The following is a 15,599-nucleotide window of genomic DNA, read 5'->3' on the forward strand; positions in this document are numbered from 1 at the left end:
TATTGCTTATTGTGGTTTCATGTTGCCTATTTTTGTCTTCAGTTTATTACTCCTCAAACCCACACGGCACTTAAGTGTCAACCTTACAGATGGTGCTCACTATATATGTAGAGTTTTGATTGGTAAGTTGATTAACCAGTAGAATTGATAAGAAAGAGTAGGTTATTTAATGCTGTCTACATTTTCCTTTCAGTCTATCTTGACCTCATACAACACAGGTGTGACTCTTTTTCATCAAGCATATATAGTTGTGAATAATGTAGATCATTTCTATTTTGGAAACAGACATTTACATTTTATTGCACAAGATCAAAGACACACATATCACAACTTTGCTATTAAAATATTACTGGGGCACCTGGGTGGCTCAGTCGGTTAAGCATCTGACTTCAGCTCAGGTCCTGATCTCACAGTTCATGAGTTCGAGGCCCACATCAGGCTCTGTGTGGACATCCCAGAGCCTGGAGCTTGCTTCAGATACTGTGTCTCCCCCTCTCTCTGCCCCTTCCCTGCTCACACTCTGTCTCTGTCTCTCAACAATAAATAAATGTTAAAAAAATTTTTTTAAAGTTATTACTTCTACCTCATAGATTATTTTCCATGAATTACGTTCCATAGAAGGCATTAGTTGCTCTTTGTTTTATGCAGTGTTGCTTGGACATGAATTGCCCAATTCTCACTTAAGAGACCAAATCTCTGACACACTCCTGTACATATAACATCTGAGTCTATACGTTGAGAAGATTACCATTTAGGACCACATGATATATATTTTAAAATACAAACAAAAAATTCATTAGGGAAATGTAAGACAATTGTATCAGATGAGCTCATGGCATCATTGTGAGGCACGGAAGTGATGAATCACAGGTCAGAAGTGACCCGCCTTTTTAGTGGAGGGAACATTTCCAGGTTCACGGACCTCTAAGGGACTGGAGAAAACAAAACGAGAACACCTGCTGAGCCGCCCTTCTCTCTCCTCGGGGGCTGGTCTCAGGTAGGGATTGTGGGAACAAGCACTGCAGGTGGCTGCCGATGCTGAGCTCGATCACATCATGTGTCTCTGGGAACAGATTTTTTTATTTTCTTGGAATAGGGTAACAATTCATATCTGACATGGTTGTTGCAAGAGGGCTGCCTGGCAAACAGGAAGCTCTCAATAAGTAGTAGCTATTATCAGCTCGCCCTTCCTGGTATTTATTTACATTTCTCTCTGCTTTCTCATTCCCCTTGCCCGAAAGAAAGACAGCTAGTCGGCAACAAATTACCTCCTCCAGCACTTCCCCAGATAAAACCCTCACCCTAGGATCACAGATTAGAAGGTAACCCGTGGATTACATGTAAACCTAGGTAGGTAAGTGATGTTCTAGACCCTAACTAGGTACAACTTTATCCTCCCAAATACAGTCTGAATGACGAGGACAAAATAACAAGTGATAGAGAGCCTGGAAGACCTACTGCAATGAACTGAAAGTCACATCACAAGGGCCTCCTTCCCACAACTCACTCTAGAGCCCAAGTGGTACTTGACAGAATCCCAGAATGTGAACGTCGAGGAGAACTTTAGGGCACATTCTGTTCAGCCCCCTCCTTTATACAGGGGCAGAAACTGAGGCTCGGGGAGGAAAAGTGACTCATTCTACATCACACTGTGATCTGGAGCCTATCAAAGTCTCCACATTCAGTCAACCTGAGACATCCTCCTGGGTATGGCATTACCTACCTTGTTTGAGTAATGTTCAGTTTTACAGCAAAGACTTGAACATAAAGGTTCTCCTCCTTAGAATCAGGAGCAATTTCTCCATCTGTTGCAAGAGCCCATCACTCAAAGGGATGTCACTCAAAGGGCTGAGGAGACTGACGCGGTGCGCCCTGGAACACAGGAAGCTCTCTTCACAACAAAACTGTTCCACAGGTTCCTTCCTCCACATCGAAGGCCCCCAGTGGGCTGAGCCACTTCATCACAGCTAAGACATTAGGCGAAACTGAGGAAACTTCAGAGCTGAAAGGCAATTTAAAGACCATGAATCCCATCTTCTTAGTTGACAGATGAGGCAGCGAAGAGCCAGAGAGTTTAACTGACTTCTGAGTCACTCAGCTAGTGACTGGTCAAGTTGCTGAGGCACTGTTTCCATGACAATGAATTCCCTTCTAGTGACTTTGATTTTGTGATTGTGATTGCCAACTAACAGTGCCAATCTTGCTTCCACACAACAAAATTCCACGGGTTCTATGATCTTTTAGAAAATGAACAGCCTGTGGTGATGCAGGTAAATCACAAAGGGAAGGATTCAGGGAATCATCCCCATAGTCGGTCTTTAGATCATCTATTTAGAAACTATAAACTAGAAAAAAAACAGGTACAGAAAAGAGCTAGCCAATGAGTTTTAGGTTCTATTTTTTAGTTTAGAAAACCCACTCACACTCACTAGAAGACCAAAGACTGTTTTTCAATATTGAGATGCTTAAACTATTTAAAATAAATTGAGCCTCACAGTGTGATCAAGAGCCACATTCCCCATGGAATTTATTGTCTCTAGTGTAAAACTTTACCAAAAATTTGTGAGCTAGGAAAAGGTTCAAGATGTTTTTCAATTAATTCAGCTGGAGAACTTTGAGAAGTTATAAACACCGAGCAATTATGCTCTGAGGAAAGCTAAAGACATAACAAACATTTAAGTATATGAAAATAAAATGCTGAATTAGAAATATAAAATCTAAGAACAAAAAAAAAGTTTTTAAAATGAGGAAGGGGTGAAATGAGAGTTGATTAAACTCAAGAAAAAAGAAAAGCCAAAAAACTTGTGTCAGCAATGAAAATTAAAGTACCAAAGGGAGAATATTCAAATTAAAATATAATAAACAGCTTGAAAGTAAACCAGACAATCAAATGAAATAAAATGACATTTAAAAGGGCGAAAAAAAAGAGGTGGAAATAGAAGTTAGACCAAGGAGACCTAATATAATTGATGTCCTTAAAAAAAATCAAAACAATAGGATAGTGCCAATATTTAAAACTATAATCCAAAAAATATTTCATCAATTTAAAAATACCTAAATCTTGAGGCACCTGGGTGACTCAGTCGGTTAAGCATCTGACTCTTGACTGCAGCTCAGCTCATGATCTCACAGTTTGTGGGTTTGAGTCCCACAGCAGGCTCTATGCTGACAGTGCTTGGGATTCTCTCTCTCCCTCTTTCTCTGCCACTCCCCTGCTCACATGCTCTCTCTCCTCTCTTTCAAAATAAACAAATAAACTTAAAAAAAAATCCTGAATCCACACATTTAAAGGATCCACTGGGTACCAGGAAAGATTAACACAGAACAACCAACCCTGATATGTATTCTAATAAAACTATTAGACATTAAAGGTAAAGAAAGGGGGGACCTGGGTGGCTCAGTCAATTGAGTGTCCGACTTCGGCTCAGGTCATGATCTCGCAGTCCGTGAGTTCGAGCCCTACGTCAGGCTTTGTGCCTGGAGCCTGTTTCAGATTCTGTGTCTCCCTCTCTCTCTGACCCTCCCCTATTCATGCTCTGCCTCTCTCTGTCTCAAAAAATAAATAAACGTTAAAAAAATTTTTTTAAAAGAAAGAAATCCTCAGGAACTCTAGGCAAAATTATAAAATAACTTACAAAAACAGAAGAATTCTTGTGGCATGCAAATTCCCAAAAACACTATAAAGCAAGGCAACTGTGTAGCAGCATTTTCAAGAATGTTAAGAAGGTATAAACTAGAATATTATACCTAGCCAAGCTGTCCTTTAATAAACTAAAGTTTTGATCATATAGTAACTCAGTAAATACTGTATGTACATAAGCCCCCTTTCTGAAAAATCTACTACATAAGGAGTTTCATCCAACCAAAAGATGACTGAGAAAACTTCAATAGAAGGACAGTCAGGGGGCGTCTGGGTGGCTCAGTGGGTTAAAGCATCGACTTCAGTTCAGATCATAACCTCAAAGTTCGTGGGTTTGAGCCTTGCATCAGTCTCTGTGCTGACAGCTCAGAGCCTGGAGCCTACTTCAGATTCTGTGTTTCCCTCTCTCTCTGACCCTCCCCCACTTGTGCTGTGTCTCTGTCTCTCAAAAATAAGTAAATGTTTAAAAAAAAAAGGACAGTCAGTTCTGTTAGGTGTTTCTTTTTCATGCAGTTTCAAGACTTTGTTGTTAGATGCAAATACTATTAGGATTATTATGTCTTTTTGGCAAATTGATCCATCTGTCACCTCTTTATCTCTGGTAATATTCCTTGTACTAAAGTCTACTTTGTCTGATATCAATAGAGTTGCTCTAGCTTTCATTGATTAGTGCATTTATTATATATCTTGTTCCATTTTACTCCTAATCTATGTATGTCTTCACATTTAAATAATGCCTTACAGGTAGGATAAATTTGGGCTTGGTATTTTATATAATTTGAATATTTTTAAATTAGTGTTTAGATAATTTACATTTAATTTAAGTATTGACTGGTTTGACTTACTTCTTTTTTTTAATTTTTTAAGTTTATTTATTTATTTTGAGAGACAGAGGGAGTACAGCTGCGGAGGGGGAGAGAAAAGGAGAGACAGACTCTTTTTTTTTTTTTTAATGTTTATTCATTTTTGAGACAGGGAGAGACAGAGCATGAACAAGGGAGGGTCAGAGAGAGGGAGACACAGAATACGAAGCAGGCTCCAGGCTCTGAGCTGTCAGCACAGAGCCCGACGCGGGGCCAGAACTCACGGACCGCAAGATCATGACCTGAGCCGAAGTCAGCCGCCCAACCGACTGAGCCACCCAGGCGCCCCAGGAGAGACAGACTCTTAAGCAGCCTCCACACCATCAGCATAGAGCCCGATGTGGGGCTCAAACTCACAAACTGTGAGATCATGACCTAAGCTGAGATTCAGTCAGACGCTTAACCGACTGCAGCACCCAGGTGCCTGCCCCTTGGTTTGATTCAATCCAAACACCTTTCCAATTCCTTACGTTCCATTGTTTTTGTTCCCTTTTTCCTCATTCTCTGCCTAATTTTGAATTAGTTTATTTTTTATTATTCCATTTTACCTCACTATAGATTTGTACTTCTTTTTAAAATATTTTAGTATATACATATATACATATTTTAGTATATACATATATACATATATGTATATATAATAATAGAGACTATATTATATAACATATTATATCTTCCATTCATCATCTACCTTGAAATACTTTTATGCAACTTCATAGAGTCTAAGAACCAAAAAACAGTATACTTCCAATTCCTGCCTCCCACTTCTTATGATGTTTTCATATAATTTACTTCTACATATACTACAAACCCAGAATGTATTGCTACTACTTTTGCTTTAAAAATCACTTATTAGGGCATCTGGATGACTCAGTCAGTTAAGTGATCAACGTTGATTCAGGTCATGATCTGATGGTTTTGTGAGTTCGAGCCCTGTGTCGGGCTCTGTACACTGACTGTGTGGAGCCCGGGATTCATTCATTCTCTCTCTCTCTCTCTCTCTCTCTCTCTCTGCCCCTCCCCTGCTCACACTCTCTCTGTCTCTCTCAAAATAAAATTTTTTTTTAATTTTTAAATAACATTTTGGTGTGCTGGGTGGCTCAAGCATCTGACTCTAGATTTCAGTTCAGGTTATGATCTCATGGTTCATGGGATTGAGCCCCACACTGTCAGTGCAGAGCCTACTTGGGATTCTCTCTCTCCCTCTCTCTCTGCCCCTCCCCTGCCTGTGCCTGCATGCATTCTCTCTCTCTCTCTCAAAATAAATAAACTTGAAAAAATAAAAAAATAAAAATCACTGATTTTAAGAGCAAATAAAATAAGAAAAACATACTCCTTTATATTTACCCTTTAACCATTCTGAAGTGCTTCACTTCTGTGTATATATCCAACTTTCAATCAAATATAATATTCTTATCTGCCTAAAAAACTAATATTCTTGTAGTGCAGGTCTTCTAGTATGAATTCAGTTTTGGATTGGCAATAAAAATCTTTTTTTTTTTACTTCCATTTTGAAAAATATTTTCATTTGTATAAAATTATGAGTTGACAGAGGTTTTTCTCCAAATAGTTAAAGACACCACTCTATTAAAGATGTTACTCTATTGTCTCCTATCATATATAGTTCCTGATGAGAAGTCTGCTGTAATTCATATCTTCTTTTTTATATTTCTTCTTTCCACTGTATGCCTTCAAGATTTTCTCATTGTCTTTTATTTTCAGCAGATGGAATATGATGTGTCAGCATAGGGTTTTTTCATTTCTTTTGTTGTTGTTTTTCCTGCTCAACTTTTCCAAGACTTTTAGATCTACAGTTTGACATATTTCATAATTTTTGGAAATTCTCAGTCACTGTTTCTTCAAATATTTCTTTTGCCCCATTTTCTCTTTAGGATTCCAGTTATGTTATGCCAATGTTAATTTTTTTATATTGTCCTAGAGATCCTGCATACTCTGTACTTGGTGGGGACGGGTTCCTGCTCTTTTTTTCTGCTTATGTTTCAGTTTGGTAATTTATAGTAACCTATTTTTTTAATGTTTATTTATTTTTGAGAGAGAGAGGGAGAGAGCATAAGTAGGGGAGCCGCAGAGAGAGAGGGAGACACAGAATCTGAAGCAGGCTCCAGGCTCTGAGCTTGTCAGCACAGAGCCCAAAGTAGGGTTTGAACTCACAAACCATGAGATCATGGCCTGAGCCAAAGTCAGGCACTCAACTGACTGAGCCACCCAGGCTCCCCTATTTTAACCTATCTTTAAGGTCACTATTCTTTTCTTTGCTGTGTCAAGTCTACTGATCAGCTCACCTAAAGCATTTATCATTTGTTACCATGTTTTTATGCCAGCAGAATTTCGACTTACATCTTTGGTGGGTCTAGTTTGGCAGACTTATTGCCCTACCCGCAGGCAGAACAGACCTCAAATCATATTGGCATAGGATCTGGGTCCAGGCCTCTCTCCTGTTCCTCCTCAAGGATAGAATATTCTTTTCTTTTATGCTTCACTCTGCCCTAGTGGATCTTCACATGAACCCCGGGGGCAAGAAGGTTCTTCCCCCAAGACCTAAGGCTCTTGTTCTGTGAGAGAGAAAGGTCTGAGTGAGGCTTTATGCTTTTCCCACAGTGGCAGCTTCTATCCTCAAACAAGCTTGTATCACCAATATAGATTTCCTCAATCTACTGCCTTGTCCTCAGTGTTTCTCATGAGCATTCAGTGAAGGCCCCTATAGAGAATATCATACGAGTGTGCTTCATTGAACTCCATTGTGTCTGTGGCATTCTGTAGTCTCATGCTAGCCTACATTTCTTACCCACTTATATGGCTCTTGACATTTCTTCCTTCAATGCTCCCCAGTGAAACAGTGCTGTTTCATCTCTGCTTGGCGGGGTTTATATTTCAGGATATTTAGTTGTTCTAAAACCTCAACTCTTTAATACATTCCCCCAAAAGTTATGAATTCATAATTTATCTAGATTTTTCCCATTCACAGGCTATAAACAACACCCTTTCCAGTTTTCCACATCCGAGGCAAAAGTAGAAAATCTAAATAAATCTTCAAAATGTTTGTAAGACCCTAACACTGAAAATTAGAAAACATTTAGAAAGCATTTAGAAAAATTAACGAAGACCTAGATAAATTAAAGGATATACCACTTAACATTCAAGATCATTAAAGTGCCAAATACACCCAACTTTATAAATAGATTCATTGCAATCTCAAATAAAATCCCAGAAGATATTTTTGTGCTAATTTACAAGCATATTTTTAATGTACATGAAAATGCAAAAGGCCAAAGATATCTAACCTACCTTCAAATAATCAAAGTTGGTGGACTTCCACTACTGATGGCCAAGAATTATTACAAGATTACAGTTATAAAGACAGATATTGATGCAAATATAGACAAACGGACCAATAAGGCAGTGGCAGACAACCAGAGGCAGACATGCATATGTGGACATCTGGTTTATTACAAAGGTGCACAGAAGAGCCATGGATAAAAGACAAGCTTTATAATAAATGGTGTTAGTTCAGTTCAGTTAGATTTTCACATTAAAAATCTGTCTTGGCCCCTCTCTCACAGAATAGCCCAAAATTAATTCCAGATGGATTTTAGATCTAAATATGAAAAGTAAAACAATAAGGCATCTAGAAATTAATGGGAAATAATTTCATGAACTTGCAATAGGGAGGATTTCTTAAAAGAAGACACAAAAAGTATTATCTTACTTCATGTGGGCTGCTATAACAAAATACCACAAACTGGGTAGGTTATAAACAACAGAAACTTATTTCTCACAGTTCTGGAGGCTACGAAATCCAAAACCAAGTCTCAGATTCAGTATCTAGTAAGAACTCACTTCCTGGTTCAGAGAAAGCATTTTTTTGTTGTCTTCGCGTGGCAAAAGGGATGAGTGGCTTTCTGGGGTCTCTTCCATGAGGGTACTGCCCACATGACCTCATCACCTCCTAATGCCATCACCTTGCAAATTAGGATTTCAACATATGAATCTTGGAAGACACAAACATTCAGTCCACAGCAACTATCATAATAGAAAATACCAATAAATTAGATTACATTAAATTAAGAACTTCTATTCATCAAAAAATATCATTTAAAGAGAAAAAGGAAGTTACAAAATTGGGAGGGGAGATGACAGAGATATAGAGGTAGAGAAAGAAAGAGATGACAAGGGGCTTTAACCCAGATTACAAAAAAAATCCAGATTATATAAAATGAACCTCTACAAATAAATTAAAGATAGATAATCCAAAAATGGACCAAAAAACAGGCACTTAATATAAAAAACCATCCAACTATCACTAAAGTCATGAAAAAATGTTCAACCTTCTCAAAATTCAAATTTAAAACACACTAACATACACATAATTTACAATATATTTAACTTTTTGGCATTCAGGAATAGGCAATGGGATGCACTAGAGAAGGGCATGCACAGGTAGATTCTATTTATCCATAATGTTTAATACTTGGATTATATATTGGCTTACAGATATTTTATTCATTAAATTAATTGACAGTGAAGTATGAAGTCATATATTAAAAAATGGAGATAGTGAACCTCAAACAACAGTCATGATTATTTCATTTCAACTCAACTGAGGCTCTAAATATAAAATAAAAAATTTCTAAAAACTGTGAAATGTGTATAAAGTGCTTATCATAATGGAAGACACATATTAAGTGCTTAATCAATGGAATCCACTGTTGTTGGATTAAAGGATGAGTATCAGACAGGAAATCTAGGATGATCCACCTCCAGTGGCCATAAAAACAGGGGAGTTCATTCTAAAAAGTCCTCTCCCAAGTGGGCCCCACACCTGGACGATGAAGTGGGTAAAGTTATTTGTATCTTTGGTAAGAACTTTCAACAGGGGAAGCCAATTGAAGGCTCATGGGAGCTCATAGCTTAAAACAGTGATGCAGAACACAGTATCCTCTGAGTATCATGGGGCTTTTCTTTCTCCTTCCCAAGCCATAGAATTCAGATATGAAAAAGCCTTTGCCTGAATTTACACCAAGCTGGAAGACAACGCTGGATGTCAGGAAGAGAGTAAGTTAACCTTCAGGATGGTCCCCAAAGTCACACGTTTCTATCATACTTCCTCCGTCCTTGTTGTTTACTGAACACCTGCCAAGAACTTAATGTAAACTTAGGTTTGCTTCAGGCTCCAAGACAAATAACTTTGCTTTATGACCCAGACAGAAATTTTAAGCAATAAATGGAAGACAGACTATTTTTTTCATATATGTTATGAAATACATATATGTTATTCGTATATGTTATGCACTGACCACAGAAATATGAGACTACTGGAATAGGAATGGTGTTTGGAGGGGTAACAGCTAGGTAGAGGATTCATAGGACTCAGAAGTAGGAAATGATGGGAAGGAAGAGTTTCATACTCTCCAGGTAAGTGTAATCATTTTTATCACCTTTCTTCTTTGCTTCATATTTCCCATATTAACAATGTACAGGATAAAAATGACAATAATTAAAATTTCATAAGTACTTCTAATGGACCAGACACTATGCTAAGCTTTACATGCATTAGCTATTTTAATTCTCACACCAATTCTATGAAGCAGGAACTATTTATCCGTACTTTAGAGATGAAGACAATAAGTAAATAGCTAACCTTACTAGCAACACAGTTGGTATTGGCGTGCCCAGGGGTTGAAAATCCAGCTCTATCTGATAAGAGTTTGTGTTTTTAAGCAGTATTCTATGCTGGACAACAGCCAGACCATCTAGAAGGATTCATAAACTAGTAACTCTCATTTTCTTTCTCCCTCTCCCTCTCTTCCTCCTACAAAGTTTACTGAATACCTAACATATGTCCCTGGCCTAGGGTCAAGTTCTGAAAACCTATACAAATAGGAATGAACTCTGCATTTAAGTGACACACAGTCCATTGGGGGAGACACACAAGTAGTCTAAAAGACAGTGATTTTATTTTTTTTATTTTTTTAATGTTTCTTTTTTTATTTTTGAAAGACAGCACAAGCAAGGGAGGGGCAGAGAGAGAAGGAACATGGAATTTGAAGCAAGCTCCAGGCTCTGAGCTGTCAGCACAGAGCCCGACATGGGGCTCGAACTCAACGAACCATGAGATCATGACCTGAGCCAAAGTCAGACGCTTAACCAACTGAGCCACCCAGGTGCCCCCAAAACAGTGATTTTAAATATTATGATAGAAAGAAACAGAGGACATCTGAAGGGGTCAGCAAATGCCTTTACTGCAGACTTTTAGAAAGCTACTACCTCTTTCAAGAAATGTCTGTGGACAAATGTTTTCGTGAGTCAGCATTTAGTCAAGGCACTGAAATTTAGCATTTGGTGAAGCCTAAACCCTCATCCATTTGCTTCTGTCCTTATCCTACTACAGGTTAAAAGATAGTGATGCATTCTAGGGGCACCTGGGTGGCTTGGTCAGTTAACTAGCCAACTTCAGCTCAGGTCATGATCTCACAGTTCATGAGTTCGAGCCCCGAGTCGGGCTCTGTGCTGACAGCTCAGAGCCTGGAGCCTGCTTCAGATTCTGTGTCTCCCTCTCTCGCTGTTCCTCCCCTGCTCACACTCTGTCTCTCTCTCAAAAATAAATATAAAAAAAAATTTTTTTAAGGTAGTAATGCATTCCAGACTGTGGAATAACCTATGTCTAGGCCCAGCACCACACGGCAGGTGACAGTGGCAGGGGAGGGAAGGTGAGACAGAGGATCCTACTGAGTCCTAGACTCTGGCAGGAGAAATGGCAGAGTTTGAATATGCTTTTCCACAATCTGCACCATTTTCTGAGACTGTGCCTATGCTGTAGCAGAAACTACTGTTTGGTGGTAAGGCCTATGGGTCTTCCAAGAACATAGACATCAGGACTCCACTAATTTATCAGAGTACTGGTGTCTATCTTGGTTAAGTTTTGTTTGGAGTTAATTAAAGTAACAATTCATATCCCAGAAATATTAAAATAATAAAGAAGATCCCAAAAGAATTATCAGTATTTTTAAAATAAATGCCAATGGAAATTGTACATTTATGACATAATGTAGCACAGACTAAGAGAATTTATCAAGGTTGAATCTGTGTTCCACCAATGACTAGCTACACGACTATAAATAAAGTTAGTTTACTTTTCTGGGTTTTATTCCTTTTGTGAATAATAGGAATAGTTCTACGTACTTCATATAATTACAAGAAACAAATTAGATAGTACGATTAAGCACTTAGACCAGAGCCTAACCCCTAGTACAGCACTGTGTGATAGAAACACAATACAAGCCACATTGTCATTTTACATGTTTCGGTAGCCACATAAAAAAGCAAAACAAATAGGTGGAATTAATTTTAATAATATTTTGTTTAACGCATCTTATCCAAAATTTTATTACATGAAAATACTTTACATTGCTTTATGTTTTTTTAAATTTAAACTTAAACAAAATTGGAACACCGGTTTCTTAGTCACACTATCCACATCACAGGTGCACAGCGGCCACAGTGAACTACCCTGGCCTATGGAGCACGTATGGTGAGCACTCAACTAAGCACTATAAAGGAGAGATGAGAACAAAACATGGTTCCAGCAGACCATGAATGGGTTGATATCAGGCAACCACTGGTTATTTTGTTAGATGTGATCATGGCGTTTGTGCTCACATAAGAAAGCTCCTGAGATACAGATAATGAACCATGTAGAGGTTGAAATGGCATGACGACTGGGAATTGCATTAAGATACCTGGCAAACCAGTGAAAAAGAGGGATGGATGATCCAAATGTAGTAAAACATGAATCATTTTTTTATCTGAGTGGTCAGTGTATGAGAGCTTATAATACAACTATCTCCATTTTGTGTACGTTTGAAATTTTTCATTATAAAATGTCTTAAGTACTGGCAACCTGGCTGGAAAATGAAAGGGCATAATTCCGTGAGTGCTTACTATATGCAGGGCTAGCTTTGGTATTGAAAATAATTCTCTGAAGTGGATAGTAGCATTTCTATTTGAAGGATGAAGAAAGCGAGGCTTAAATGGTCAAACTAACGGAAAGGAACATTTGCATTCAGGCCGCACAAAAATAAAGACACACCCTGTCCCCACCTTCACACACCTTTTGGTTCAAAGGAAAACACAGATAATGAAACAAAGAAACTACATTCAGTGACAGTGATTCATTGTATTAAAAGGATCATCCCAGGGGCATCTGGGTGGCTCAGCTGGTTAAGCCGCTGACTTTGGCTCCGGTCCTGATCTCTCAGTCCACGAGTTCCAGCCTTGTATCAGGCTCCGTGCTGACACCTCAGAGCCTGGAGTCTGCTTTAAATTCTGTGTCTTTCTCTCTCTCTGCCCCTCTCCTGCTCATGTGTTCTCTCTCTCTCTCTCTCAAAAATAAACATTTTTTAATGTAAAAACAAGTAAGTAAATCCAACACAACACAACACAACACAATGAAAGGATGACCCCAAACTCCATGACATAAGGCTAAAGCAGAGGAGACTCTGGTGTTTATGTAGAGGTTACACCAATGGCCAGAGAAACTGGGTCTCTATCATTGTTAAGTAACTTGCCCCAGAACTCACAGTTGGTTATTATTAAGATCTAAAAGATCTAAACCTACTCAAGAGTTATTTCCTCTCCATACTTTATAACAACTAATGTCAACTGGGATCTGAAGTCTTGAGGATCTTGCAGGTGGCAGTCCCTTTCTGTGAAGCCTCTATGCATTTTTCCTGACTTTCAGACATCTAAGAAATGACAAAGAGTGAAGTCCTAGAATAATCTAAAATACAACAAAGCTAATCAGGCTATCAGGAATTTGGGAAGCCAAGGGGTCTCATAAAAAGGCTAGTTAGGGGGCTCCTTGGTGGCTGAGCCAGTTGAGCGTCTGACTTTGGCTCAGGTCATGATCTCACGATTTGTAAGTTCAAGCCCCACATCAGGCTTGCTGCTGTCAGCGTGGGGCCTGCTTCTGGATCCTCTGTCCCCTTCTCTCTCTGCCCCTCCCCTGCTCGTGCTCTCTCTCAAAAATAAACATAAAAAAAAAAAGCTAGTTACATCCTAGATTTGACTCAAAGTGTACATTTTAAGACTTACTTATGATCGCAAATATGTGTGTGTGTGTGTGTGTGTGTGCATTTTTGTAAATTCCATACATCAACTAAAACAAGGATGAAAAGCATCCTGGAGTAAAGAGACTGAGGGTTACCACTCAGAGGCTTAATTTAACAGAGAGATTTAATTTAAATTCCGGAGCAACAATAATTTGGACTACTGACACAGGAGGAGAGCCTAGACTGTATCCCTAAATCTGTTTAAAGCCTGTCAAAGTTTTTTTTTTCCTTTCTCTTTCTCTCTCTCTTTCTCCTCCCACACAGTCCCCCATCTCTGATAATTTCAAGAAACATACTTTAACCAAACCAATACCTTAAGTGACAAATTTTGAGAATAATTTTAATTTTTTTAATGTTTATTTATTTTTGACAAAGAGACAGCATGAGTGGGGGAGGGGCAGAGAGAGAGGGAGACACAGAATCTGAAGCAGGCTCCAGGCTCCGAGCTGTCAGCACAGAGCCTGACGCGGGGCTCGAACTCACAGACCGCGAGATCATGACCTGACCTGAAGTCAGACGCTCAACCAACTGACCCACCCAGGCGCCCCAGAGAATAATTTAAAAAAAAAAAATAACAATGTTATGGTACCATGTGCCCAAATCTAATTGTCTTTCATACTTTTTTTCCTATAGGTAAAGTCACACTGTAGTTCCCTCTTGCGAGCTTCCTAGTTTCCATGGAAAATAATGTTACAGAATTTATCTTCATGGGTCTTTCCCAAAATGAGAAAGTGCAGCAACTATGCTTCTTTCTGTTCTTACTCTTCTACATGACACTCATGACTGGAAATTTTCTCATTATAATGACTATTCAAAGGAGTCCCAATCTCAACTCTCCAATGTACTTCTTCCTCAGCTTCCTATCCTTTGTCGACATCTGCTACTCCTCTGTTACAGCCCCCAAGCTGATTATTGATTCCCAAGCCAAAGTCAAGAGCATCTCCTTTGTTGGTTGTATGGTCCAGCTCTTCTTCTGCCATCTGTTTGGCTGCACAGAGATCTTTATTCTCACAGTGATGGCCTATGACAGGTACGTGGCTATCTGTAAGCCTCTGCGCTATATGACCATCATGGACCGGAAGGTCTGCTCTATACTGGTGGTAACCTGTTGGTTAGGAGGGTTTGTGCATTCCTTCATCCAGACCATCCTCACTGTACAACTGCCGTTCTGTGGCCCCAACCTGATTGACCACTACTTCTGTGATGTCCACCCTTTACTGAAGCTGGCTTGCACAGAGACACACATGGTGGGGCTCATTGTGATAGCTAACAGTGGCATGATTTCACTGAGCTGCTTTGTCACTCTTATGGGCTCTTACATTGTCATCTTGCTTTCCTTTAAGACCCGCTCATCAGAGGGGAGGCGCAAGGCCCTGTCTACATGTGCTTCCCACATCACAGTGGTGATCTTGTTCTTTGTCCCCTGCCTCTTCATCTACCTAAGGCCTTCCACCACTTTTACTGAGGACAAGATGGTGGCTGTGTTTTATACCATCATCACACCCATGTTAAACCCTCTGATCTACACCCTGAGAAACACAGAGGTGAAAAATGCCATGAAAAGACTGTGGGTCGGGAGGTTGTTGGACAGAAATAAGAGGGACTCCGGTGTGAAGCTTAGTGGGGCTGGTATAGCCTGCATTGTACCAGTTTCCGAAAGGGTTGCTGGAAACAAGTCAGTCATCACCTCTTAAATTTCATCCCATGAGAAACAGTGCAATATAGCACAGCCTCGGATTTGAAATCTAAAGACCTACTTCGAAGGACACATTCTACCAGTCACTAGTAGTTGACTTTAGGCAAAGAGATAGTCTCATGGCCCTGAGTGCACTCAATGTTTATGCAGAGAAATCTGACACCCAAACACAGTCCATTTCATAACATATAGTACGGTTGCCTCTAATAGCCTCCAAGCGATGTGGAATGTCAGGCATGTATATTCTAATAAAGGAATATGAAGAAATATTA

At 39.2% G+C, this 15,599-nt stretch overlaps 1 protein-coding gene across 1 annotated transcript; it reads left to right on the plus strand.

Moving 5' to 3' along the window:
- The first annotated feature begins 14,293 nt into the window (after window positions 1-14,293).
- LOC125933845 (olfactory receptor 4S2-like) lies at window positions 14,294-15,325 on the plus strand. The gene has a single exon (XM_049647045.1). It carries the CDS (start codon window positions 14,309-14,311, stop codon window positions 15,323-15,325), a length of 1,017 nt encoding a protein of 338 aa, XP_049503002.1. The 5' UTR covers window positions 14,294-14,308.
- The last annotated feature ends 274 nt before the right edge of the window (window positions 15,326-15,599 follow it).

The sequence above is a fragment of the Panthera uncia genome, chromosome D1, assembly GCF_023721935.1.
Source record: "Panthera uncia isolate 11264 chromosome D1, Puncia_PCG_1.0, whole genome shotgun sequence".
In the NCBI taxonomy this organism is placed as follows: domain Eukaryota; kingdom Metazoa; phylum Chordata; class Mammalia; order Carnivora; family Felidae; genus Panthera; species Panthera uncia.

Bases quoted from the DNA above. Each gene is read 5' to 3' on its own strand.
- LOC125933845 (XM_049647045.1), top strand. From the start codon at position 14,309: ATGGAAAATAATGTTACAGAATTTATCTTCATGGGTCTTTCCCAAAAT.